This window comes from Podarcis cretensis, assembly GCF_951804945.1.
Source record: "Podarcis cretensis genome assembly, chromosome: 2".
In the NCBI taxonomy this organism is placed as follows: domain Eukaryota; kingdom Metazoa; phylum Chordata; class Lepidosauria; order Squamata; family Lacertidae; genus Podarcis; species Podarcis cretensis.
This window is the reverse complement of record NC_137171.1, coordinates 77326809-77354273: the sequence shown is the minus strand read 5'-3', so window position 1 is coordinate 77354273 and position 27465 is coordinate 77326809. Positions and strand designations below refer to the sequence as shown.

Below are 27465 nucleotides of genomic sequence, written 5' to 3'. Positions count from 1 at the left end.
GAAGCACTGCTATAAAACAGAGGTAGGAAACATCAGGCCTGAGGGCCAGATTCAGCATTCCAGGCCTATCCATCTGGCCCTTGGAGGGGGGGGGGCCCTCCCAGGCAACACCTCTTCCCAGTTCATTTCTGCCATCACTAGCCTACACCCTACAGTGGTCCTACTGCGCAGCCTCCTTGAGTGCTTTTGCCTGTGTGGAATCGGCCTGAGCTGTGATAATGCCTCTTGTGTGGGGTGTGTGGCTGCTTGTAGAAACATCAGCTGATATTTTTTTTTTTGAGTTTCTTTTTTTTTAATAATTTTTTTATTAATTTCCAATTTTTTTAACATAAACAAAAACAACATACAAACAAACACAAAAACTCATGTTTTCTTAACCTTATTTCCATAACCCTCTTTTCCCGGACTTCCCCATACCTTTCCCTTTTTGCATCCTTAATTTTAAGCCATTATTCAGCAACCCTTCTTAACCAATTAAATGTAAATTCGTTCTCTTTTTCAATTCCACCCTAAAATTAAACACAATTTTCCGCTGCAATTCTACGTCTTCTTTTCCCTCAGCATTTTAGCACTCCTCAATTTTATAATAATTTTTAAGATACATCTTAAATTTCTTCCAATCTTCTTCCACAGTCTCTTTCTCTTGGTCGCGGATTCTGCCGGTCATTTCTGCCAGTCCCATAAAGTCAATCACTTTCGCCTGCCATTCCTCCAGCGTGGGTAGCTCTTGTGTCTTCCAATACTTTGCTAGAAGAATCCTTGCTGCCGTAGTAGCGTACAAAAAGAAATTCTTATCCTTCTTCGGCACCAACTGGCCGACCATACCCAAGAGAAATGCCTCTGGTTTCTTGTTAAAGGTGCACTTAAGCACTTTCTTAATTTCATTATAAATCATTTCCCAGAAGGCCTTAATCTTTGGGCAGGTCCACCAAAGGTGGAAAAAGGTACCTTCAGTCTCTTTACATTTCCAACATTTGTTATTGGGCAAATGATAAATCTTCGCAAGCTTGACTGGGGTCATGTACCACCTGTAAATCATTTTCATAATGTTTTCTCGTAAGGCATTACATGCCGTAAATTTAATACCTGTGGTCCATAACTGCCCCCAGTCAGCAAACATAATGTCATGACCTATGTCCTGTGCCCATTTAACCATAGCAGACTTCACTGTCTCATCTAATGTATTCCACTTCAACAGCAAGTTATACATTCTTGATAAATTCTTAGTATTGGGTTCTAACAGTTCTGTTTCTAGTTTCGATTTCTCCACCTGGAAACCAATTTTCCTGTCTTGTTTGTAGGCCTCCATTATTTGAAAATAATGGAGCCAATCTCGTACCTTGGACTTTATTTTCTCATAACTTTGTAATTTAAATTCACCACCTTCTTGTTCTAAAATTTCAGAATATTTCGGCCAATTAGTTCTCATATTAAGTTTCTTTACCTCCTTGGCCTCCATCGGTGAAAGCCACCTGGGAGTTTTATTTTCCAGTAAATCTTTATACCGTATCCAAACATTATATAGTGCTTTCCTGACAATGTGATTTTTAAAACCCTTATACACCTTAACCTTGTCATACCAAATATATGCATGCCAACCAAAGTTGTTATCAAATCCTTCCAAATCTAGAATGTCTGCATTTTCAAGAAGTAGCCAATCTTTTAACCAGCAGAAAGCTGCCGATTCATAGTAGAGTCTTAAGTCCGGCAGGGCAAACCCCCCTCTTTCTTTAGAATCGGTAATTATCTTAAACTTAATTCTGGGCTTTTTGCCCTGCCAGACAAATTTAGATATATCTTTCTGCCACTTCTTGAAACAGTCCAGTTTATCAACAATTTGTAATGTCGAAACATCAGCTGATAATGCAGAAAAGTAAATGTCATGCTAGTTGCTCCACCCACCACTGGCATGAGGACTCCAGAAGGTTGCCTGTGATATAATATAGTCTTCAGGCTCCAAAATGTCCCTCATCGGTGATATATAATCCTTTCCTACATCATAGGATCCGTAGAAAAGATCCCACACCAATGAATAAATCCTATAGGGAGGGAGGAATTCAACATCACACCGTTACAAACATTCTGCTAGCACAAGTGTCTCTGCTCTCCAAACTCATGCTGTTCTGTGGGGTTCTCGCAGCCACTATCACCCTGACACAAGCAGGGTGTATGAGAGGAGGAAACCCCCATAGTGGAAGTCCTTCTATTAGCGGGACCTGGGGACACAGGTGGCGCTGTGCTCTAAACCACTTAGCCTCTTGGACTTGCTGATCAGAAGGTCGGCAGTTTGACCACTATGCGACGGGTTGAGTACCCATTGCTCTGTCCCAGCTTCTGCCAACCTAGCAGTTCAAAAGCATACCACTGGGAAGGTAAATGGCATTTCTGTGCGCTCTGGCAGTTGTCATGGTCCTCCGTGCATCAGAAGCAGTTTAGTTATGCTGGTCACATGACCCAGAAAGCTGTCTGTGTACAAACTTCAGCTGCCTTGGCCTGAAAAGCGAGATGAGTGCCGCACCCCATAGTCACCTTTGACTGGACTTAACCATCTAGAGGTCCTTTACCTTTACTAGCGGGACCAGTTAGTTGAATCCAGGCCATGATTCATGAATGGTGAAACATCACTCTTATTGCAGAGAAGCAAAACTCTGCACTTGGTGACAGTGTTGTAGTTAAGATTCCACCTGCTTAGCTAACTTCTCTGTGCTAGGAGTGTAACCACATATGTTAAATGTTTTTAATAGTTTTCAATTCTTTTAATTAAGTTTTTATTGTACTTTAAATTGTACTGTTTCAGCATGTTGGTGCTTGCAACCCTAGGCTCCTTTGGAATAACCTAATTAGTAATAATAACAAATGATACATGTAAATGTCTGTTACTGATGCAATTTTTAAATGAAAGGGAATTTAAATGGAGAAGCAGCAGCAACAGGAGGAGGATGTGTAGCCCTTCCTCTCCTGCCAGCTGTTCTTTTTAACTGCTCCAGCAAAGTGACTTTCCCCTTGTGAGCTTAAAAAAGCCATGTTATTATCTCTCCTGTGCCCAGATAGGTCACTTTTTTGTTGCAATTGCTCTGATTGTGGATGTTTTGTTCACCCTTAAATTTATATTGGCAACTTACACAGAAATGCATAGCTTACTTTGTGGCATCCTGTGTTAAATATCATGTATACACTCCTCAGCTGCTGCTTTTATAAGCTTATGGAGCATGACCCATGTTACCTGATTAAATAAGCCCCACCTGCAGCCTAGCAAACCCTGCCAATTTCCTCTTGGCTGCTTTTAGTGCTTGTGGAATTGCTTCACAAGCCCCCTTCCTTCTGGCAGACTTCTCACTGTTTAGTGACACTGTCTTTATTCTCCAAACAGTGTAAGGGATTCAAGGCTGCCAACTGACAGAGAGGTGGGGACCCTGGATGGAACTGCTGTTGTGCAATTAACAGCAGCAACATCTGCAGAGATCAGCAAGCATCATCACCAGTTGATATTTTATGCTGTTAAAGCTGAAGGAGCAGGAGCAAGGGGGGGGAGAGAACTTGGCAACCCCAAGATCTATCCTAGAATATAGTGCCTTATTCCCACTTTGTAGGGCGAGCAACATGGATAGAAGATGCAAGGAAGAAGAAGGCTTAGCTATCTTTAAAACACCTGGTGCAGAGCAATAGCCATCACAAACCTCCAGATGTGTTGTTGTTTAGTCGTTTAGTCGTGTCCGACTCTTTGTGACCCCATGGACCAGAGCACGCCAGGCACTCCTTTCTTCCACTGCCTCCTGCAGTTTGGTCAGACTCATGTTTGTAGCTTCGAGAACTCCAGATGTGATTGGGTTACAACTCTCATCAACCTCAACCATAATGGCTGATTGTCAGGGACTATGGGAACTGGAGCTCAACAACATCTGGAGGGCACCATGTTGGATATGCTTGGTGTACAAGATGGACTTTTGGCAGGTGCAGCTTAGCTTACTTTGCAGAACAAGCTGCATCAGCCAAAGATGAAAGACATCACACTAGGGTGAGGAACCCTTTAGGCCACATCCCCATGTTGGGCAGGGTCAGCAGGCAGAGCATTAAATGTGAATGTTCTCATTTTGTAGTAAACTAGTTTCTGCACATGCAAACATTCCTCCTTATCTTCCAGCCAGGCAGGGCTGGTGAGAGGTGGGGCTTGGGGTGGTACAGGACCAGGAGAGAGACCTGGGGGGGCAGATAAAAAAGCCTGGAGGTTCCCCATGCCTGGTCTCTGCCCCTCTGTCTCTCCTCTGATATGTGTTTCCTTTAATGCTATCCAAAGAGACACAAGGCAATTGCATATGAGCGCACTCATGTCCGCCATATTTTTGCACACCTCTCCTGGAGATCAACAACCACTGCGCTCACGAAACGGGTATCTTGATTCGTTTTAGTCAAGCAGTTTGTCTGAAATATGCACAAGCAGCTGAACTGAAGGGATGACTGAACTCTGAAGCAGGAGTACTGGTGAATAATTCAAGTGTGCAACAGGGCCAAATTGCAGCCAACACAAAGGCCGAGGAGAAAGGAAGACTGTTTGCTGCATAGACTTTTGTTTTTAAAAGGGAAGTTTTTAAAGAACATTTTAAAGAACATTAAAGAACACCCATTTAAAAATAAATGGGTATGTTTATGGCCACATTTTCTTACTACGCACCATTCAAGCATATAGGATTGCTGGGGTGGGGTGGGGTGTGGAGACAGTATTCCTTTACCTGTAACAGCAGGGTGGTAAGCAGCAATTAAGCAATTAATTACAGCATGTAGGTGCATTTTCTGTACCGCAGGCTGAAAAAAGGGCTCGTGGGAGTGGTTGGGTGCAGGGATGTCAAAAAGGAATGTCAAAAACATCAGAGTTTTCAGTTCTAGTGCTTTATTAAAGAAAGGTGTAGACTTACAGCAGAGCAACCTGCCAGGTCTCCCAGACCTAACAGATGGGGGATGGACATCGCAGCAAGGAGATGGCTTGCGCTCCCCCCAGCGAATATTCATATATTCTTTATCCACAAAGCAGCCTATGTGACTTTGGCCAGGACTTCCCATCACGCCACCTGACCAGATGAGGGCATAGGTAACAAATACCCAAATCTTACAGATAGTTGTTCCCCTTTCTGGGTTCAAAGCACAGCACTCCAAGCCCCTAGATAAGGATACTATCAAAGCAGACCAATTAGCCTATATCAGGGGTAGGGAACCTAAGGCCCGTGGGCCAGATGCGGCCCAATCACCTTATCAATCCAGCCCATGGATGGTTCGGGAATCAGCGTGCTTTTACATGAGTAGAATGTGTCCTTTTATTTAAAATGCATCTCTGGGTTATTTGTGGGGCATAGGAATTCATTCATCCCCCCCCCCCATATAGTCTGTCCCACCACATAGTCTGAGGGACAGTGGACCAGCCCATGACTGGAAAAGGCTGCTGACCCCTGGCCTATATCAAAGCAAGTGAATATAAGCATATATGAGCTCATTGCTACAGCAACTACCAATTAATTGTGGGGTTAACTTGACTACCAAGATGGCATCTGCAGAGCTTCCAGAACAGTTCACCTTTGGTTCAACACAATGCAGGTACCTACGTACACACAATACTAGGAGTGGGGAACCGGTTGCCCGCTTGCCAATCTTGGCCCACCAGATTCCCCATTGGGTGCACAAGACAATTTTGGACAAGCCACCCTCACCTGTCATAAACCTGAGCACATTCAAAGCACATTCTTCTCCTCTAGGGCACTGTAGTTTATCCCTCACAGAGTTACTAGAAACTCTTAGCAAATTGCTGTCCCCAAAATAATAATAATAATAATAATAATAATAATAATAATAATAATAATAATTTATTATCATTAGTAGTAGTAGTAGTAGTAGTAGTATTTTGGCAGTGGTGGTGGTGGGGGAGGAATGTGTTTCCATTGTGCTTTAAAGGTACAGTGTATACATCAATAGCTAACTGTGTGGGCCTAAATGTGTGTGCTCAGAAGTAGGTCCTATTGAATTCAATAGGTCTTGTGGCCAGAAAAGCAGAGATAGGATTGCAGCCCAAATTACTGAAGGTATAAGCTCAGTATGTCTTGCTAAAGGCATTGGCAGATTGCAGCCCATTCCTATGTATATTTGCTCAGCAGATACAGGTGGTCATCCATTTTATTAAAAAGTGGTGAGCACTTGTAAGGCTACTGCAGCACAGCTTCATAGTTTTGTAAATCATCAATGTATTATAATTTTAAGTTTTGGAGACTGGCTTCTCCCTGTCACTTCTGTGGGACTGTCCAGCTAGTCAGATTTTTTTAGAAAATATCAATGCTATGTTATGTTTTATTTCTATACATGTTCCCACAGGTTCCCAGAGTTGTGAACAGCATATTAATGCAAAATAATTAAATAGACTGATGGTATTTAATCTAAACATAAGACAGCCAGGAAAAAAAACCCCTGCTAGATTCATGTTCATTAGTGCTATTTTCTGCCCCAGTGAAAAGAGGCTTCCATCTTTTACATGCAGACCGTGTATCATATAAATGCAACAGAACAGGGACTTCAGGAAAAAGCAGAAGTCAAGTGCTACATTTGTGACATTCTGTTGGAGATTGTGTGTAAAGGCCCTATGGACTGATACCACACTGGTTTCCCCATAGGGTGTGCACATGCGTATCACCACTAGAGGTCACCATATATCTAAATCATAACCAAAAGCGGCCCTGAATCATTCATAAATAGTAAATCCAATCCAGTGGTGTAGCATGGGTTGTCAGCACCCGGGGCAAGGCAAGTAATTTGCGCCCCCTAACCCGTGGATTTGCGCCCCCTAACCCTAACCCCCAGATGTTGCGCCCGGTGCGGCTGGCCCCCCCTGCACCCCCCATGCTACACCACTGATCCAATCAACACACTTATGTTGAAAGGTCTTCTGATTTAGTGGTTAGAATTGCCCAATACCATAGGAGCTTGGCCTTATGCTTGTTCTCTGCCCATTGTGATGTGAGGTTTCTACTGTGTATATCTGAGTAGAGACAAAACTGAATGAAAGGAGAAGCAAAGGCTACAAAGTATAAAACCAGCATCTAGTAGATTGAAGTTAAACAGAAAACTAGCACAACCACATCAACAACAAAAAGAGGTCTACAGTGGTACCTCGCAAGACGAATGCCTCGAAAGACGAAAAACTCGCAAAACGAAAGAGTTTTTTGTTTTTTGAGTTGCTTCGCAAGACGGATTTCCCTATGGGCTTGCTTCGCAAGATGGAAACGTCTTGCAAGTTTGTTTCCTTTGTCTTGCAAGTTTCTTTCCTTTTTCTTAAAACCGTGCATTCACTTCAAGGAGCAACTCATAGCACGCGGTGTGGTAGCCTTTTTTGAGGTTTTTGAAGACTTTGGTGATTTTTGAAGCTTTTCCAAAGTCCGTGCTTCGCAAGACGAAAAAATCACAAGACGAAAAAACTCGCGGAACGAATTAATTTTGTCTTGCGAGGCACCACTGTATACTGTAAATAGGGAAAGGAAAGCATTTCCTCCACAGACAAGAACGGCAACACTAAAAACAAAACAAAAACAGGCAAGAAGCTGGCTGAGACAACCCACCTTATTATTCTGTAGTAGATTACAGTGGTACCTCAGGTTACAGACGCTTCAGGTTACAGACTCCGCTAACCCAGAAATAGTACCTCGGGTTAAGAACTTTACCTCAGGATGAGAACAGAAATCGTTCAGCAGCAGCGGGAGGCCCCATTAGCTAAAGTGGTACCTCAGGTTAAGAACAGTACCTCAGGTTAAGTGGTACCTCAGGTTAAGAACAGATTCAGGTTAAGAATGGACCTCCAAAACGAATTAAGTTCTTAACCAGAGGTACCACTGCATATTATTATTGAAACAAATTTTAACTATGCAAAGAGCTTTATAATATTCACATTTCTCAATCTCAGAAGAGCATTGTTGTTGCAGACAGTGAACTGAAGCTGAAAAATTGTAACTTACCCAACACTTGTCAAGAGGCTGAGTTGAGATTTAATCCAAATTTCACCACTCCTGATCTATCTCAAAAGGCACTGGACAGACAGTGCTAGCTTCTGTAATAGGTGTTCTCAATATGGCACAGGCTTCAATTCTAAACATTCTGGCGAGGGAATAAGTCCAACTGAATTTAATAGAACATTAAATGATAAGGGGGAGAACCATGTATGCCACCTTGAGCTCCTTGGAGAAAAAGATGGCATGGAAGTGCAATAAATAAGTGACTTAATTCTGAATGAACATGTTTAGGATTGCATGGTGAGGCTTGTGTTTGTCTACAGCATACTTTGAGGCTGAAAGTTACTCAGTTATACTTTTAGACTTATGCACATTGATTAGAGAGTAAGTTCCAACTAACATAGAGAGTAAGTTCCAACTAAACGGCCTCGGTCCAGTATATCTGAAGGAGCGTCTCCTCCCCCATCGTTCTGCCCGGACACTGAGGTCCAGCTCCGAGGGCCTTCTGGCGGTTCCCTCACTGCGAGAGGCCAAGTTACAGGGAACCAGGCAGAGGGCCTTCTCGGTAGTGGCACCCGCCCTGTGGAACACCCTCCCATCAGATGTCAAAGCGCTAAACTTTTAGGAGACAACTGAAGGCAGCTCTGTTTAGGGAAGTTTTTAATATGTGACATTTTAGTGTACTTTTCATCTTTGTTGGAAGCCACCCAGAGTGGCTGGGGAAACCCAGCCAGATGGGCGGAGTACAAATAATAAATTATTATTATTATTATTATTATTATTATTATTATTATTATTATTGTCAAACCTGTTCTGTGGACTGTGGGGGAAATCAGCTATTGACAGTTTAGATGACAGAGGAAAATTTAAGCTCATGTTTCCTGATTTGTTCTCAGACACATTGCTCAGGAGTAGGATGTCCTGGGGCAAAAAAGGAAGACTGGAATCCTACACCTTTCAAGGTTGCATAGAAGAGATAATTTCAGCAAAGGTAACCTGCTCAAATTCTCTCTTCCACAGAACAGGACTGGGGTGGATAGAAATTCAGTTCCATTTTCTTTTTAATGCAAACTGTGGAGGAGGAAGGGAAAGGAGAATGTTAGCCGCTTTGAGACTCCTTTGGGTAGTGATAAAGCGGGATCTCAAATCCAAACTCTTTTTCTTCTTCTTCTTCTTCTTCTTCTTCTTCTTCTTCTTCTTCTTCTTCTTCTTCTTCTTCTTCTTCTTCTCCTTCTCCTCAATTCACACCTCCCTAATAATGGAGCTACTTGTCAAAATGTGCACTTCTCTGAATTTTGCACTGCAATTCTACAACCAAAGAAGTATACAAAAATGCACACATTATGGGAAATGTGTATAAAACTGGATATACATTTCACTGCTCGTGTGAGTATACAACTTGCATGAACAATTATTTGCCTGGCTGACCCTCAGAGTCGATCCTGAATTGCCTTAAGTGTGTTGCAGCCAGGAAAATAAGTTTAGCATGTTTTTCTGGATGACACGCCCCAAACTCTGAGTTAAAAATTATACTGCCCTGCAGTTTGATAGCGGAACAAATATTTTAAGCAGTATTGCCGTCCTTTGAGCAGCAGACATGTTTCCCATGAGTTCACCATATAAACCTGATCTGAAGAAAATTCTTACTTTTGAAGGGTGGATAGATGCCTGCACATTTGCAGGTAATATTGTCTTGCCTGGAGGGTTTACAAAAGGCACTCCCTCAAAAAGTTACAGCTGTAAGATCTGCATGGCAGACATCTGAAGTACATGTCTGTTGTGCACAGTGTGTATCAGCCTTGGATCATGCTTAGACTCCGGCTGTCCATCACAAACCTCACCAATTTCAGAATGTGCTGTGAAAGAGGGTCATGAATTCATATCGAGGGCCAGTTCCCATGGCTATGTTGAGAATTGCTCCATGACTGCACAGGATACAGAGAAACCATCCAGCTGCCATTCCATAACCCCTTTTGAGCGTGAGATACATTGGATTCAGTGGGGCCTTAGTTATGAGCAGACATGTATCAGATTTCACTCCCAGACCCTTTAGGGTTATTCTGGGAGGCAGCATCAATTTAGAAAGCCTAACACTGTATTCAAGAAAACATGTTACACTAAATACTAGGCATCAGTGTAAGATTTTTTCAGTTGGAATCTCCACAAGACTATCTGGTTGTATATGCAGGATTAGAGCCATGCTGAGGACCCAAGTTCTCAGTTCTGAAACTACTCAGCTCTAATTAGGCTGTAGCAGTGTTAACCAGCAACTGCAGACTCTTTAGCAGTACTGTTCCTTTATCAGTCAATAGACACAGATGATGTGAAAGCAGTACAATTACATATATATTCATTGCTCACCTTCTTATATAAACTCTTTCATGAGCTGTTCTTCAAAAAGTAGTGGGGCACAGTATACTTTGTGTTGTGAGAAAATGACATTGTTTAAAAGCATTGTTGTTATTGGTAAGTTCTATATTTTTTAAAAAAAATTGGTTGCAGGAATTGGGGACTGTGAGACTTTAAGCTATGTATTTTCTCTTTATATGCATGCTACCCACATTTGGTTTAATTCTGTTCTTATTTTTATTATACTGAATGAATAAAAACCTCTAGCTTTTAATAAAACTTATTTGCCTATAACAATGTTTGAGTGCCTTTGTCAAATGATTTAATTAAAATATTCAAAGCTATTCTTAGCAAACAGAGCCTCCAGTTCAATTTAAATGGGAGAGAAGAAGAAAGAAAACTGCTTTTCAAATGTTGGAAGGATTAATCTCTGACTCATTGCTAAGCGACTTTTAAAAATACTAATATAATGTAGCTCTTGCTATTAGAGATACAGAAAGCTCTAGTGGCCTAGAATGACTTGACTGAACCTTATAATAATCTTAAGGGGAAGAAAATTTAGGGATGAGATTCTAGAAGTTCTTGTAACTACTAACCCTATTTTTGAAACTAGCCCAAACTGAGAAAGAAAATTATTGTTAATTTAACAGAAATTTCTGTTTGTCTTGCAGCTCCTATAGCTGAGGCAACTTGTCCATTATCTGAGCCTCTTCATCCAACCACAAGATCACCAAACTGTAGGGTTTCATCTCCTTCACGCTGTGTTTCTCAAACACTGTGTGAGATAACAAATTGGAAAGGAAAACCCAGAAGACATAAGCTAAGCAAAGACTATATTGGTGGGCCCAGTAACTTCAAGTAAGTTAAAATCAAGTAGCTTAAGTTGGATTCCTGCATGCATGCACATCACTGAACTGAACTGAACTGAACTGTGTGAACTGGAAAGCACTGCATTCAGGTTTTTCAGGTTGTAATGAATGAAAGAAAATTGCTTTGGTGGCGGATTCTTTCACACGTACTAGTTGTGAATCTACGCAGTATGGCTTCAAATACACAGTAGCGGAGCTTCATGCTCCAGCACTGGGGGGCAGAGAGCAGGTGGGCACACGTCCTGGGGGTGGTGCGCTCCCCCCCCCACTTCCCTTCCTCCACCACTGTGAATACAACTGTTGGGAATCAGAAGTGAGGATAGAGCTGTTGTACTTGAGCTCAGCTTTTGGGCTTCCCATAAGGATCAGGCTGGACACTGTGAGAACAGAATGCTGGACTAAACAAGCCTTTGGATTAATCCAGCAGGGCTGTTCTTGCATTGCAGCCTATAAGGAACTTATTTGCACAAGATTTGGAAGATGCTATCCTGAAGTTAGTGGCTGGAAAGTTGAAAGAGATGTCCTTGTATACAAGAGAAGGGACTTCAATCTGTTGAATTTCATTGTACACAGGTCGTACATTGATAATAAAGGTATTATTATACAAGGACCTGAGAGACCAGGGTTTAAATCCCCACTCAGCCATGAAGCTCACTGGGTGACCTCAGGCTAGCCACTGCCTCTCAGCCCAACTTACCTCACAGGGTTGTTGTGGGGGATTAGATGAGAAAGGGGAGATTAGATGAGCTCCTTGCAGAAAAAGGTGGGAGAGAAGTATAAAAATATAAATAAATAATTTTTTAAAAATTCAGCATCATACTGCTGACTATTCAGAGTATTTGCTAATCATTATACAGTCTAATTTCTTCTCTAACAGAAGGGTTATTGCACGGCTGGTGCTTCAGGTCAGCTAATGTGGATTCCAGGCAACTGCTGGCAGAGTCCACATTGTGCTAAAGGAGCAGCTTTGAGGCTGTAACTTTCTGCTATGCCTTTAACAGTTGCTTGATCTGCAGACATGAGCAGATACTGTAAAACTGAAGTCCCCTCCCAACACCCCAATGAAGTTGGTGTTAAAGGCACAGGAGGCAGGTCTGACTAGTTCTTGTTCCATGATCATCCCTGCCTTAGTGTCATATTGCATATTAACTTGGGTTGCTTCTCATGTAGAGGTATAGGTAACTAACTGCATCAACTGGTTCTCAACTAAGATGGGGAACTTAGTTGCTGACCTGGGGAACAGTGTTGCTTACCTGAATCATTAACTGCCTATAAGAAGAGGATTTTTTTGTTTTTATGCAATCTGCTGTAGTCTCTTAAGCTCCTGGCTATTGTTTGTTGAGAGGCATGTTGTTAGAATAAGCCTCCATGTGAGAAGTTGGTAAATTTACCAGTATTAATAAAATAAATAACAGCAGTTTGTCAGAGCTGGAAAGGAATCTTGTTGAAGCTTAAAAAGGTAAAGGTAAAGGTACCCCTGCCCGTACGGGCCAGTCTTGACAGACTCTGGGGTTGTGCGCCCATCTCACTCAAGAGGCCGGGGGCCAGCGCTGTCCGGAGACACTTCCGGGTCACGTGGCCAGCGTGACATCGCTGCTCTGGCAAGCCAGAGCTGCACACGGAAACGCCGTTTACCTTCCCGCTGGTAAGCGGTCCCTATTTATCTACTTGCACCCGGGGGTGCTTTCGAACTGCTAGGTTGGCAGGCGCTGGGACCGAGCAGCGGGAGCACACCCCGCCGCGGGGATTCGAACCGCCGACCTTTCAATCGGCAAGCCCTAGGCGCTGAGGCTTTTACCCACAGCGCCACCCGCGTCCCTTGTTGAAGCTTACTTGGGAGTAAATTTACACGTCAAAGCTCCTTGAAAGGGTTTGCACAGAACCAAGAAGGGGGATGGGTGGCAAAAAGCCTCAGAGACAGCCTCTTAGCTGATCTTATGAAAATGCAGTCTTTTAATGATCCTGTGACCAAATAAATCCAGTTCAAAACCTGACCTCAGATAGAGAAGCTGCACATGGAAGTTCTACTTTTGACAAACAATTTGCTTTTACTGGAAGGGATGCTCATCCTCCCTTTGGTCATAGTCATAACACTACTTAGGATTCCTTTGTATATTGCCTATCTTTTATGCCCTTTACAAATAAATGTGTTGAGGTGTGTGTTTGTGTATGTACACAAACATGCATCTGGGGTGTGTGTGCCAAACTAGGTATTTGAGCTGGGTGACAGAAAGCCCTGAGTTTCTACTACAGTATTCTAACTAACATGCTTGCTTTGACAATCCAAGTCTTCAGTGATATCTGCTAAAAATGCTAATCTGTCTTTTAGACATCTCTGTCACATTGGATGGAGTCCCCAAACTGGTTTTGCTGTAAGTAATTGCTGTGGATTATTGCTTGCTCAACTATCAATGCTTCCTCTTTTCCTCTCCTTTTTAAAATGGTTGCTACAAAAAACGAGCTTTCCCTCATGATGTGAGCACGACATTCTAACTTGTTTGAGCCTTACCCTTATGCAAGCTTTTTTGTGAGCAAGTACGCATGCAAAGAAAGGCCCTTTTCTTCAAAGGCAGGGGTCTCCAAAGTGGTGCCTTGTACACAGCAGTTTGCCCACCATTGCCTCCTATGTCTCCTGCAAAATGTCTTGGTAAACAGCCATCTCCAAAATCACAAGGCACGAGAGACTGTTTGCTCTTCTTAGTTGTGTTTGCACTTGCCAGATGGGCGGGGTATAAATAATATTATAATAAATTGTTTTGTTGTTGTTTATTGCCTGGTCTTTCCTGCTTCAGATACATTTCCTTAAATAGACCCACTTTTCAGTAAATACAAAGCCTAGACATCTACTTTTTCTTCCTTCCCCAACAGAGGTGAGATGCAAAGACCTTCTCACTGTTGGTGCACTGCTGACTGATGCTTTCTTTTCCACTGAATAGAGCATGTCTATATCATTTTATGTTTATGCCCTTTTAAGTTGAGGCAGCCTTTTAATGTTATGTCATTTTCTGACTGGTGCCCATTGCACTTCTTCAAAATTCCAAATGTGTCACAAGCTGGTGGTGAGCCCCGTTTTCAAAGCTCTGTAGCCGTTACATCCTCTCTCTTTTTTGGACACAGTTGAAGAACCTTGACTACAGCAAAGCTCTGTTTATTTGCCCTTTATGGTTTGCTTATGGTTTTCCTCAAATAATGATGGGACTTGTTGGTTAAGTAAGAGACACTTAATGATCTCTTTCAATACTCAGCACCTCCAACTAGTTTCCAGGTTCCCTAGCAAAATGAATGAACTAGTTTACTGGATTAGTGAATGAGAGGCCGCATTAAAAAAAACACAGGAAAATTGTTTTGAATTTGACATGCTTTACAACTCAGTCCTAACCGTTTCTATATGGGAAGTATTGGGGGTTCATGAATAAGAAACATGTGGCTCAGTTTTACAATTGTACCTTGTCTTGCAGACCAGCTTAGATCCTGAACTAAAGATGATCTTTGCTAAGGCTGGCATAACGCAGGACCACCTGAAGGACAGGAGAACATCAAAGAAGATTTTGGAAGTAATTGAGAAATGTGGGGGTGTAGAAGCAGTATTGAAAGAGGCAAAGGCGACAGGTATTGCACTTGAGCACCTGTGTAGGCAGTGAAAACATTTTTCTGTATTAATGTTATGTAAACATTTATTCAAGCGGTCAGATGTCTTGGTATAGTCACTGGCTGCCTTGCTGCATACAAACGCAGTATGGAATGTGGTTGCACAAGTATGGCAGCCACCAGTTGGCTAGTGACTATGCTGTGAGAAACTCAGGGTAGACAGCTTTCCCTGCCCCCTTGTACCATTGATAGTTTCTAAAGATGTTTGTTTAAAGGCTTACCCTAATAGTCCCTGTCTTGTATTCAAAAAGTGAACACCAGGGTGGGGCTGTTCTACAGAAAAGGCCCTAGCCACCACCTGTCCTGTCTTTCATCCCCTGCTTTTATTGGTGCTTGGCGGGGCTTGTTATTTGTGCCATACCCATCCCAGGTGAAAAGACTATGCTTGCAACTGAGGGCTGGTTCTGTTCACGCTTGCACTGATGATGGCACACCTTGAGTGAAGAGCACTCTAGTCCAACCCTCTGACTCTCTCTCCATCTCCAATCTGGCTAGTTCCATGGATTGGCAGGATGGCTCCCTGGCTACTGTGGGAACCTTGTTCCTCAGAGGCATGGTGGAGACCAGCTTCCCCTTGCCTACTGGGATGTCCTAGGGCCGCAGGATGGAACCCTAATCCAGATCACTGTTCAAACTGCCTCTGCCCCCCATCTCTGGGGCCTCTTCCTCCCCCTCTGACGGATCCTGCCATTCCCGCCCCATCCCACCTGGGACTTGGCTAGATTGGAAAAGCGATTTATATGCGTTGTGTATGCTATAGAACATTGTGCCACCAGATGGCGCTGTGGAGTCCCGTATTCCTCTACCTGTTTTCCCTTTTTAAATTTACAACGCATTTAACTGAAACACTTCTTTGAGGTGTCTAGATCCAGCCCTGGTGACATGGGGCCCATGATACCACCATGCATGCTTTGGGGTGCTGAAGAATCAGATGAGAAAGCAGGTCCCAAACCATTCAGGGCTTTAGAAGTAACCAGCAACTAACGGGTAATTCCTGCAGATCGCACAGAACTGGTATAATTAGAATAAACCTTTCAAGCTGTTCTAGCTACCTTGACCAGTTCATAAGCAAGCACCATTTTAGAATGCATAAAGTTGGTTTTAATTTTTGTATGTGGATATTTGCATTTTTACGTACATAGCCCTGAATCCATATATGGATTTGGAAACTGTAAAAACAAAGAAATCTGTGTTTGGGATGTAAGTAACAGTGGCTTCGTACTTGGACATCAACAATCAGATTCAATATTGCTCTTGGTAATTTTTTAAAAAATCTTGCTTTACTTGGGACTTTGCTTTCTTGCTTAACTTGGTGGGGCTTTGGAAGAAAACAATTGTGTTGAAAACTTTAATTGAATGGGCCGGGGAGCTGAATAGCTGCACAGTTACCTGTTTCACACCTGTCTTTCTGCAGGCTTATTGAAAAAAACCCTTGACCATCCTCTGCTTTATCCTGCAATGCCCACGGAGCTGGATTCCGCTTGCAGCCCAAGCAATAAACAAGACTCCTGTAGTTTAGGAGTGAAGGATGGATTTAAGGATGTACTAGCAGCACCTAGCTCCATATCAAAATCAGATGAGTCGTCTCATTATGTTGATCTCCCTGCAGTTGTCATATCTCCAGCACCTTGCCCGTCTCCTTCCAAAAGGGTATCTCAACACAATTTGATCCAAAATTTGAAGGACGTGCAGCTGAAAAAGTCAAAGAGTGACAACCGACTAACTCCTTTCACCCGCAACATTCTAATGAGTCGGATCAGAAAAGGGACACAACTGAAACCAGCAAGTATCTTTTATTTCAATACTGCACTGGTTATCTGGTGATAGTATAAGCGTTCCTGTTAATCTCCTCCCCGTCCCCTGAGTTGGCTTTTAAAACAAGACTTCTCAAAATGCAAGCTTTGTGCCTATGTCTTCAGCTAATTTTCTAGTGAACTTTTAAGTCTAAAAACCAAGCCAAAATGGTGAGCACATAATAAGCACTCACTTAATAAACCTGTTTGCCATATCTCAGAGGTAATGCTTCTTATCTCTGTGCTCTGTTTGGAAGCTGGGGATTACCTAGAACAGGCATCCCCAAACTCGACCCTCCAGCTGTTTTGGGACTACAGTTCCCATCATCCCTGACCACTGGTCCTGTTAGCTAGGGATCAGGGCCATCTTAACCGTTGGCCCAAGGGGTGCGGGGCACCCAGGCGCTGGGCTCTCAGGGGTGCCAGGCCAAAAGTCTGGGGCCCGAGAGTTGGAGTCTGGGGAAGAGCCCGTCGGAGCGCTGCGGGCTCTTCTGCTGCAAGGCACTGAGGTGGCCGGCCAGCTCCACCCTCCACCCTTATTCTCATGTGGGCTGCATGCGCACAGCTCCTCCGTAGCAGAAAGAGGCTGCCGGCTGGGCGGAGAGAAGCTGTGGTGTGCGAGGTGCCTGGCTGTGGCTGCTCCATCCAAGTCAAGCCGGGGTGGGGGTGCTGGGCAGATCTTTGCACCCCGGCGCCCCATATGCTTAAGACTGCCCCACTAGGGATGATGGGAGTTGTAGTCCCAAAACAGCTGGAGGGCTGAGTTTAGGGATGGCTGACCTAGAAGATGAGAGACGCTGAACTTTGGCCCTCCTAAGTGGGGTGGTATCACTCTCTCCATTTTGTTTTGTTTAACTTAATGGCATCAGCAGGTGGGTAGAAAAATGTTATGAGTAGTAAGATGTGATTGGGAATGAACCTTGTCTCATTTTGAGAGAAGGAGGGAAAATGCACAGCTTGTTCCACTGTACAGGGCCTTGTTCCAAATGTACATGGGTACTGTTCAGTGTAGGAGCTGCATTAGGCCAACAATACCACGGTGTTGGAACCGTTGTTCTTATATGTGAGGTTAGGGTGCCACTGGAGAATTCAGTGTATCCCATTGGATAAATATAGCTGTTGCCATGATAAGTGAATACTGTATACTTATACGGACTTTTGGACCAGGACTAGGACTGTGATACCATGAAATAGAATGGTACAAGGTAAACTAGCAGTGGTACCACACCGATCTGATGCAGGCCACACTGCCATAGCTTCACCCATCTCCAAAGCGGATTATGAAAGATGGCTGTGAATCAGCGTGCAGATTAGCAGAACAATGAGCTAGTTCTGTAGAAAAAGACCATAGAACAGATTCTGTAGAATAGACTTGGCTAAAGCCATAAACTTGACAAAGAGACTAGTTTGACAACTTTATGTTAATGGCTTCAGCAAAGTCTGTTAAGCAGAAGGGGCCACGTACTTTTGAAAGCTTAGCGCCATTTGGGCCAAGTGATGAGGAGGAGGTGCACAGGTGCAAGGTGAGAGCATGGGACATTTCAGGATCCAATCAGAAGCCAGGATGGCTTCTGTAATTCCAGGGTGTCCCAGTCAAATTGGGACAGTTGGGGGTATGGGTTGCCCAGCTCTGCCGTAGATGGCCTGAATTTCCTGTGTTTGTACCTGACATTGCTGACTAGCTCTTCTAAATGCATGCAAGCTGAAACAAGAAATCCTCAGGGTGCTTATAGTAAGCTGTCTTCAGTTGCCTTCAGGAAGTGAGGCAAGTGCAAGCCAGCTATATAACATGAATTCTGCACTTGCACAAGCTCTGGTTACACAAGCAAAAGGACCTTAATAACTGGAGGTTTATTCTAATCTCTTATGTTAAAAATAAAATAAAAATCAGTCCTAAGTCCCAGTGACAGGCTAATTACCTCAGCTGCTTTCTTGAAGCCAAGAAGAAAGCAGATTGAGTTCATGCATCTTGCTAGATAAAACGCCTGGGGTGATGGCAGCTCTCATCTAAGAGACAAAGCTTTGTTTCTAATTTGCTAGTCTTCAGCTGTTGGGAGCTGACTAAAAATGGGTTGTTGATTCTTAGAAGTCTTGGAACATTAGAACACTTTGCAAATTCAATAAATAAAAGCCCCTCTGGCCGATTTGTCTAACAAATTATTTTAATTATGACTGAAACTTGTTTAGCGAGGGGAAAAAATATGGCATTAACATTATGTAGCAATAAATATCCAAACCCTGCATTTCTCTGAATTTTACATTGTAACTTTAAGTATAAGGTGTCTAAAAGTCTCCAAACATTGACAGTCCTTGCTGTGTGGCTGGCCATCTTTTAACAATCAGATTTAGTGGGGCTGACTTAAGTTGTGTGGATGTGATCAACTTCATCTTGTGGAAAGTGGAAAATAATTTTTTGGATTGGTCCTTGCTTTCTGATTCAGAGAATGCTTTATGTGGGCATGGTGGTTTTATATCATGTGCCCTGTTTAAAAAAAATGCTGTTTGGCAATTTAATTCATAAATAACAGACTACAATTGCCAGAGGTGGGGGGGGGGAGAGGGGAGGTCTCTTTACAATCTGCCCCAGACGATCATTCAGAATACATGCAAATTATCTAATACACTGAGTTCATGGATAGTTTGAAGGATTCCCATAGGCACCCTGTTACCAAAAAGAAGGAAATGAATCACCAGGAAAAAGACAAGGATTTGCATATTGATATTTCCTATGTGTCGATGCAAATTTAGAGATAATGACTGCAATTTAAGTAGAAATGCGTCTTACCACAGTGGGGAAGACTGGTCTGGGCGCCTACTTGGTATTCTGTGTAAGTGCTGTTGATGAGCACTTTCAATACCCCTTCTCATGCTTCTTTATTTTTAAACCGACCCTTGAAACAGAGAATTACAGTGGTACCTTGGGTTAAGAACTTAATTCGTTCCGGAGGTCCGTTCCTAAACTGAAACTGTTCTTAACCTGAAGCACCACTTTAGCTAATGGGGCCTCCTGCTGCCGCCGGAGCACAATTTCTGTTCTCATCCTGAAGCAAAGTTCTTAACCCCCGAGGTACTATTTCTGGGTTAGCAGAGTCTGTAACCTGAAGCATCTGTAATCTGAAGCGTCTGTAACCCGAGGTACCACTGTATCTACTGATGGTCCTTCTGTAAAGTAGGACACTTGGCCCACCCTACTGGCCACAGAGAGAACATATTAGACTGCACAGGCCTTAGTCTGATCTTCACTTATGTTACCTAATGTAGGCAAGGGTGCTACGCTCGTCTCTTAAGAGGCTTTTCTTTTTATGTTTTGCCTGGCTGTTTATGAGGCTTTAATTGCACATTCTGGTTACATTTTGTGTTTTTATCTGTATTGTTGTATTTGTTGATGATTGCCTTGTGGGCAGGAAGATGATTAATAACATGCTTTTAGGAATAAAAATAAATACCGCATTTTTTGCTCCATAAGACGCACCTAGTTTTTAGAGGGGAAAGCAAGGGAAAAAATATTATTTAAAGGGAGCGCTGAGCAGAGCCTGTATGCATCCCAGGCTCTGCTCAGCGCTTCCTTTCACGAGCCGCATGGAGCGTGTGTGCGGCGCTTGCAGGCTTTTCCCCGAGGATGGGCTGCCCTTCTCCCTCCTCGGGGAAAAGCCCCCAAGATCCGCGCACACACTCCACGCGGCTCTTTAAAGGGAGTGCTGAGCAGAGCTTCCCGCCTGCATTCGCTCCATAAGACGCACACACATTTCCCCTTACTTTTTAGGAGGGGAAAAGTGAGTCTTATAGAGCGAAAAATATGGTATGTGGGCATTTACACTCCACCTTTTTAAAGGAGGCAATGAACAATATAAATCACAGCAGCATAAAAATATAACGGCAAAGTGAAGAAAAATAGATTGAAGATTTAACTATAAAATGTAAATTGAAGTAGAGCAGTCCAAGTACTCAGATATAAAACTGGTCAATGATAATGGGGCTGGGGGCTGGGGCTATCAGAAGAGAAACAATTTCCACCTTTAAAATCCTTTGGGCTGTCCAGAGAACACATACAGTGTGACCGTAGTAATATAGATCTCTCTGTTCGAAATTATTTGTTAATCAAGTTGTTTTTCTGTCCACCACATAAATATTGCTTATTGCTATTGTACTGTTCTGATATCCTTTCTAAACCCAACTATTTTCTCTATGCTGCTTGAAAATGGGAACAATTCAAATATGCATACTAAACAAGACTGAGGCCCCTGAGTGAACACAGCAATAAAAGTGGAGATGATTGCCTAGGTATAATTGCCATGTATGATAAAACAGAGATCTAAGCTTATGGAGGAATAAAATAACTTTAATTGCAAGTTCTGTATAAAATTATGTGGCCCTTTGAGACTACTTGTAGAAGATAGGAGGAAAAGAGACTTGAAGCTACAAAACTGCTACTTATGGAACTTTTATTAAATAGTCTTATTTCTCCTTGTGCAAATGCAGAAACACAGAATTTATAGTTTTTGACGTATAGTAGTAAACATCCTCCTCCAACATAGCTAAAAATGGAGGCTTGCTAACTATATTTCCTCAATGGCATGGCTGCAAGAAAGGAGATGGATGGAGATATAGTTTTGTTTTACACTGAGACATTAAGGCCCCATCTCAGAGTGAGTTAACAACCAATGTGTACAGCGGTACACAGATGCTTCAGGTTACAGACTCCTCTAATCCAAAAATAGTACCTTGGGTTAAGAACTTTGCTTCAGGATGAGAACAAATTGCGCAGCAGTGGCACAGCGGCGGCAGCGGGAGGCCCCATTAGCTAAAGTGATACCTCAGGTTAAGAACAGTTTTAGGTTAAGAACGGACCTCCAGAACGAATTAAGTTCTTAACCCGAGGTACCACTGTATTTCCAGGGAACTCTAGAAATTGTAGCTCTCTGTGGGAATAAGGGTCATCTAACAATTCTCAGCATCCTTAAATAACCACAGTACCCAGCATTCTTTGAGGGAAGCCATGATTGTTTAAAGTGGTGTGATACTGCTTTAAAGATGAGAGCAGATGGTGGGAAAGACAAAAGGTCAAAGATGGGTGGGAAAGACAAAACATAGCAATGAAATATTTGATCCTTCTCAATCTGCTGGCAGCGAAAACTAGAAAGGTATGGCAAATGAGTGCTGAAATTATGCTTGGAAATGCGAGTTTTGTACTATTAATTCTGGAATGGTAAAACTCATCTGAAGGAATGTTTTTATATAGTACCATTTATGTACATGGTGGTTGTTGAAGAATGAGACAACACGGTCTCTCCTGCCCTCCCAAGGGTTTCCATTTTGGGAGACAACAGAAGGAAAAGAGGGAAGTTGGCAGAGGGGAGAGAGAATGTGAGGTTTTTGCAGCTATGTGCGTTTAGGCTTGGATACAACAAGGCACAAAGATGACCAGTGTCTTGTCCCGAAGTACTAATGGAGAAGGTAAATTTTGAGAAGGGGGTTGAAAGAAGCAGTGGGTGGCATTGCAGTCATTCTGAGAGGGAGGAGCCCACTCCTGTAACTGGTACATGGTACATGGAGGCATAGTATTAGAGGCTTTATAGCCATCACAACTACTTTTGACAGCCAGTGTGGTGTAGTGGTTAGATTGTCAGACTAAGACCTGGAAGACCAGGGTTCAAATCCCCACTTGGCCATGAACTTCACTGGGTGACTCTCAGCCTAACCTCCCTCACCAGGTTGTTTTGGGGATTAAATGGGGGAAAGAACCATGTCCCCCACCTTAGGAGAAAACGGATGGGATGGAAATGCAATTAACAAACAAACTAGCCTAAGCATGAATTTGCCTAGATGTTTGTGTTGCTTCTTGGAGCAGACAGCAAGCTACTTGATCCTGACCAAATAAAAACTCCTAAAAAGAACCAGATGGCTGATTAGTTATGCTGATAGTTCCAAAGTAGATTTGACTTCTAAAAGCTACATCACTGTTTCATTTTTGAACTTTGAAAACAGGTGGCTCAGAATCCAACGCCTCCCATTGATGACGACATAGTTGCTGCTCTTAAGGATGTTGTTCAGAAGAGACACAAGGCAATACACCTTTCAGGTAGATGACTTGGACCCCCCCCCTTCAACATGTAACATAAAACTATATTGCTTTATTGTTCCTTTGGACAAGGATCTGTTCAATAATTTTCACTGGAACAAAGTACGGTAAGTCATCCCCCAAGAACTGGGTGAATATGCTTCTGAAAAGCCAGTGCTTCCTTTCCCTTTTAAAATGTTGAATATTCATTCATTATGTCAATTAGAAATGTGTGAAGATGGCAAGGATCTTGAACTCGAACTGTTCCTAAAAAGCAATTTCTAGAAACAGCTGAAATATTGGGTAAAGTCTGGGATAAACGTGGCACCATATGAGGTCACGTTCTATTTAATTTTCTAAGTCTAATGGTAATGGGGGGGGGGGAGAAATACCATGGTTATGACAGATTGAAAGCCATATGTGAGGAATCACAGAGGACAGAAGCTGAAGCTGACATTTATGATGTAGCAGCAATTAACAAGCAATGTCATATTTAGAAAGCTGGATAGGAACAGGAACCACAAACTCATCTCTCCCTGGTGTTTGTAAATTTTTTAAAGGAATAATTCTACTTTTACCAGGCCTCTTCCAGATGTTTTTATGAGACCATGTAGCTTTAGAGAACATTCAATGGACTAGGGAAAGTTATGCATCTCTTCTTGCCTTTAACTATTGCTTCTAGATATAAAAGGTTAATATGTTTACTCAATCAAATAAGCAATATTTTACTACAAAATCAGAGTCCTACACAACTACCTGACTTGAAAAAAAAATTGTTGGATTATAAAAGTTATTATCTGTACTAGAAAGAAACAGAAGAACCTTTTCTGTTTGATACTAGAAAGTGTGAATGAAAGATCACATTATATTATTCTTTGCACACTCTTGGGACACTGATCTTGGTTACAAATTCATTAGGCAGGTAACTGACATTTTATGTAGTCACATTGTACACACTTCTATCTTGTTTTTATTTATCTAAAAATGTTATACCCTGTCCCCAGCCCAAAAAAGGGAGTTTCCCAAAGATGGTTCCAAAAATATGGGTGACATCCAATGTTAGTCATACTTGTTTACTCAATTTTTATGAGATGGAACGCTGACTAATGCTCCAGTTCCAATACAGTTGTACATTGGTTCTTGAATGGAATCGGTCTGGAAGTCGGTTTGACTTCTGAAAATATTCGGAAACCAAGGCATGGCTTCCGATTGGCTGCAGGAGCTTCCTGCACTCAATCGGAAGCTGCGAAAATTGCGTCTAACATTCGGATTCCAAAGAACGTTCGCAAATTGGAACACTTCTGGGGTAGCGGTGTTTGGGAGCCAAAATATTTGAGTCACAAGGCATTTGAGAAGCAAGGTACAACTGTATTCCATTCCCTTCTATATGGTAAGATCACTCCCTTTAATAGGAAAGTTGGTGAATGCTGTGGGAAATTGAGCTGAAACAGACACTGAGAAACAAGAGAGAGATACTGGTGTCCTTGCGGGAACCTGAGGTTTGCAGAGGAACCTGAGGTTTACAAAACCCAATACAAGGATTTGTTCAGTGCTGTAATTTCTGCATTACTTATGTACAATGTCATGCTCGTATTAATCTACTTTTAGTTATTTGCAGCCCATCCATTCATGCAAAACTTGCACCACAATCCTAGCTCAATGGGGCTTGTTCCCAGGGCAAGTAAGGGTAGAATTACCTACTTTCCTGAAAGTAAGCCCCATTGAACCCCATAGAGGGTTATGCTATTAATCACATTACAATGACTTTTAAATTACAATGCTATTAAATTGCAGTGATCTCCAATATTTTTAATTAATGACATAACGGAACACCAGTACATATTGGCTTCAATAGAATACACTACTATCCTCAACCTTTTCTTGCAGATACTGAAGAATCTGACTTGGAGAATGGCGATGAATGGAATGATTAAAATTACCATCCTTAAGGAGAATAAATTAAACATGTTAACTGCTACTTGATCTTTTAATACTTGGTTGTTTAATACAAATATTTTCCAGGATACTTGGAGAATATGATATACTTTAACTGTAGGCTATTTAAGTACTGAAGATGTCTAATATGGCACTGACATGACTTGTCTTCGTATTGTTTTTTAACAATCATTGCAGGCTATAAGCTGTTGCTTTATTTTTTCTTTCTTATTTCCTCCCAGTGCTGTTTTGTTGGTGAATGTATTACAGTTTCTGCTTTTAACTTTTATTCCTGCTGATACTCCATTTAGTATCTGCTCCTAGAATACAGATAATACGTGTCTAAAAATCAGTAATAAACTGTGTTTCCAGGCTCTAGTGAAAAATGGCTTCTCTTTTAGGTGTGGTCATAGAGACAGTGTTCTTAACTGAAGGTTATAGAAACATGCTCCTGCCTGCTTGTCCGCCCAACAAAAGGAAGTTGTGTCAATAGCATGGAATATGCTTTGCCTTACTCTTCACCAGAGCTTTAGGTGTATTTCCTCCACCCCCTGAAAGTAATGGCCCTGTTCTTGGTTTAAGTCCTCCTGCCACTCTCCCTGCAAGCTTTGGCTACTCATGTGCATTTGTTGCTTCACCCATCCTTCCATTTCATCATATGTATGCCCCTTTTAAAAAACCAAAGTTTCCCAGAAAGCTCCCTTACATAGCCACCTTGGTTTCTTTATATGCTTCTCCTTTGTCTTGCTTTCTGGAATGGTTTGGGATCGAGCCTTTAACAACTCACTTTTAAGAAACCCCTACCCATCCTGAAGTAATTTCTCCTTTATTTAAGAACATTCATGACCTGCTTAATAATATCCAAGACAAATCTCTAAGCTACATACACAAGTCAATATGTACAAACCATATAAAACCATTAATCCCCATAAGATTACAACAACAGAGACAAATCCAAAGTTGTCAGAGTCCAGCTTCAGTAACCAAATTCAGTAGTCTGGGCAAGCTTGTGTAAATAGGTCTTGAAAAGATATCTAAAACAGATAATAGAGGAAGCATTCCATATGGCACAAGGGAGAGCAGTCCAAACATGGAGCTGATGACAGGAAAAGGCCAGGTTCAGAGCTGTTGTCAAATTATAGTCAGTAGAATGTGGTGCTACCAATAAGGTTTTCCCAGGGTTCATGCAGAAGATCTATATGTGGCCAGGCAGTATTTCAGGTTACTTGACCCAATGGTCTTCAGGGCTTTATAAGTCAACATGACCTTGATAAGTAACTAGCAGTCATTGCCATTTTGTCAGCAGTACAGGTGTACTATGTGCACATGTGGCTGCACCATCCTATATCATTGTCAAGGAAAGCTTTATACAGTCATAGAATATGTTGCAGTAATCCACTTGTAAGGTTACCAATGCATGAGTCTCTCTAGACCGGGGTAGGTGACCTAAGGCCCAGGGGCTGGATGTGCCCAATCATCTTCTCAATCCAGCCCGCAGACGGTCTGGGAATCAGTGTGTTTTTACATGAGTAGAATGTGTCCTTTTATTTAAAATGCATCTCTGGGTTATTTGTGGAGCATAAGAATTTGTTCACCCCCCCCCCCAATATAGTCCAGCCCCCACAAGGTCTGAGGGACGGTGGACCGGCCCACGGCTGAAAAAGGTTGCTGACCCCTGCTCTAGACAAGCTGTCCCTATTCAAGGGAGCGTGAAGTTGGCATTAGTAGTAGGGTGCCTTGCCACAGAGATTACCTGGGTCTCCAAGGACAAAGGTAGATTTAGAAGCACCCCTAAACTGTGTACCAGTTCCTTTAAGAGGGAGTACCACACCATCCAGTGTCTCTATAGGAAGCCTCTCCCAAATTTTCTTGAGGTTTCTACCCTCATATTTTTTTTAAAAAACCTTTGGAAATTTGCTTTCCAGAAGTTACTAGCGTTCTTTTTCATTGGTACTGTGAAGCCCAAAATGATGTGATCACTTCTACCTAAGGTTTCTATGACTTTCATCTCATCAAATAACAGTGGTGCTGTTGCGACAGAACTTACCAGGCAAAGGTCTGGGGTTGTTGCATAAATGCCACTCGACAAATGACCAGGAGGCAGTGGCAGTGGGCAGATCGCAGCAAGCTAGGAAGATACCCGATGGCTGAGACTCCAACTGCACAGCACAGTTTTAAATAGAACATTAAACACTCCCCCAAAAGTGAATGTAGTAAGAGTGGCAGTGAACTTAGTCACTCAGGTGACACTTTTGGGGTTGGGGCAGTGAGCACATTATTGCAGAGAGGGGGTGGGCTTGGCCTGCCCCTCATTTATTGTGCCCTTCTTTTATTCTTTTATTAACACAAGGCAGCCCAACTAGTACCCAGGCCTCAACTCATATAGGGTTTTGCTTTACATAATTCCAGCAAAGCAATCCAGTGGAATGCTGTGTGTTGATACAGTGATGCAAGGTTAATTATATTTTTACTACCCAAACATGTCATCACCTTTATCACAGTTTCCACTCTTGGAACACAGCTCCCTCCTATTCTTAGATAGAAGTATGTATGGCATTGAGACAAGTTTATCAAAAGCTCTGCCAAGCCAAGAATTCTTCCAAGTGCTGTTTCTACAAGGCTACATTAAGGTCCACTTTCAGTGGTGGCACTGTGCCCACTGCTGGAGTACTGTTTGGCATTCCAGCAGAAGCATTTGGTTCACAACCTATGCTAAACAGAATAATGTAGAGAGTCTATAAAAGTAGGGATTGATGTATCAATCAGTATCATATGTACAAATAGGGATGGCGTATGAATAAATAGGGATTTGGTTACTTTCACATTTTCTATTTTTC

The 27465-nt window shown here is 42.4% G+C and overlaps 1 protein-coding gene across 1 annotated transcript in view; it reads left to right on the top strand.

The window, feature by feature from the left end:
- The window catches only part of LOC307211071 (uncharacterized protein), a 29753-nt gene extending 4758 nt beyond the window's left edge, over positions 1–24995 (top strand). Inside the window, exons 2-7 of the mRNA XM_079967328.1 lie at positions 10997–11183; positions 13524–13566; positions 14653–14803; positions 16257–16624; positions 22621–22714; positions 24581–24995. Of these exons, the coding sequence (XP_079823454.1) occupies positions 10997–11183; positions 13524–13566; positions 14653–14803; positions 16257–16624; positions 22621–22714; positions 24581–24627 (890 nt within the window). The 3' untranslated portion in view covers positions 24628–24995. The remainder of the gene's footprint in view (positions 1–10996; positions 11184–13523; positions 13567–14652; positions 14804–16256; positions 16625–22620; positions 22715–24580) is intronic.
- Positions 24996–27465: the final 2470 nt, after the last annotated feature.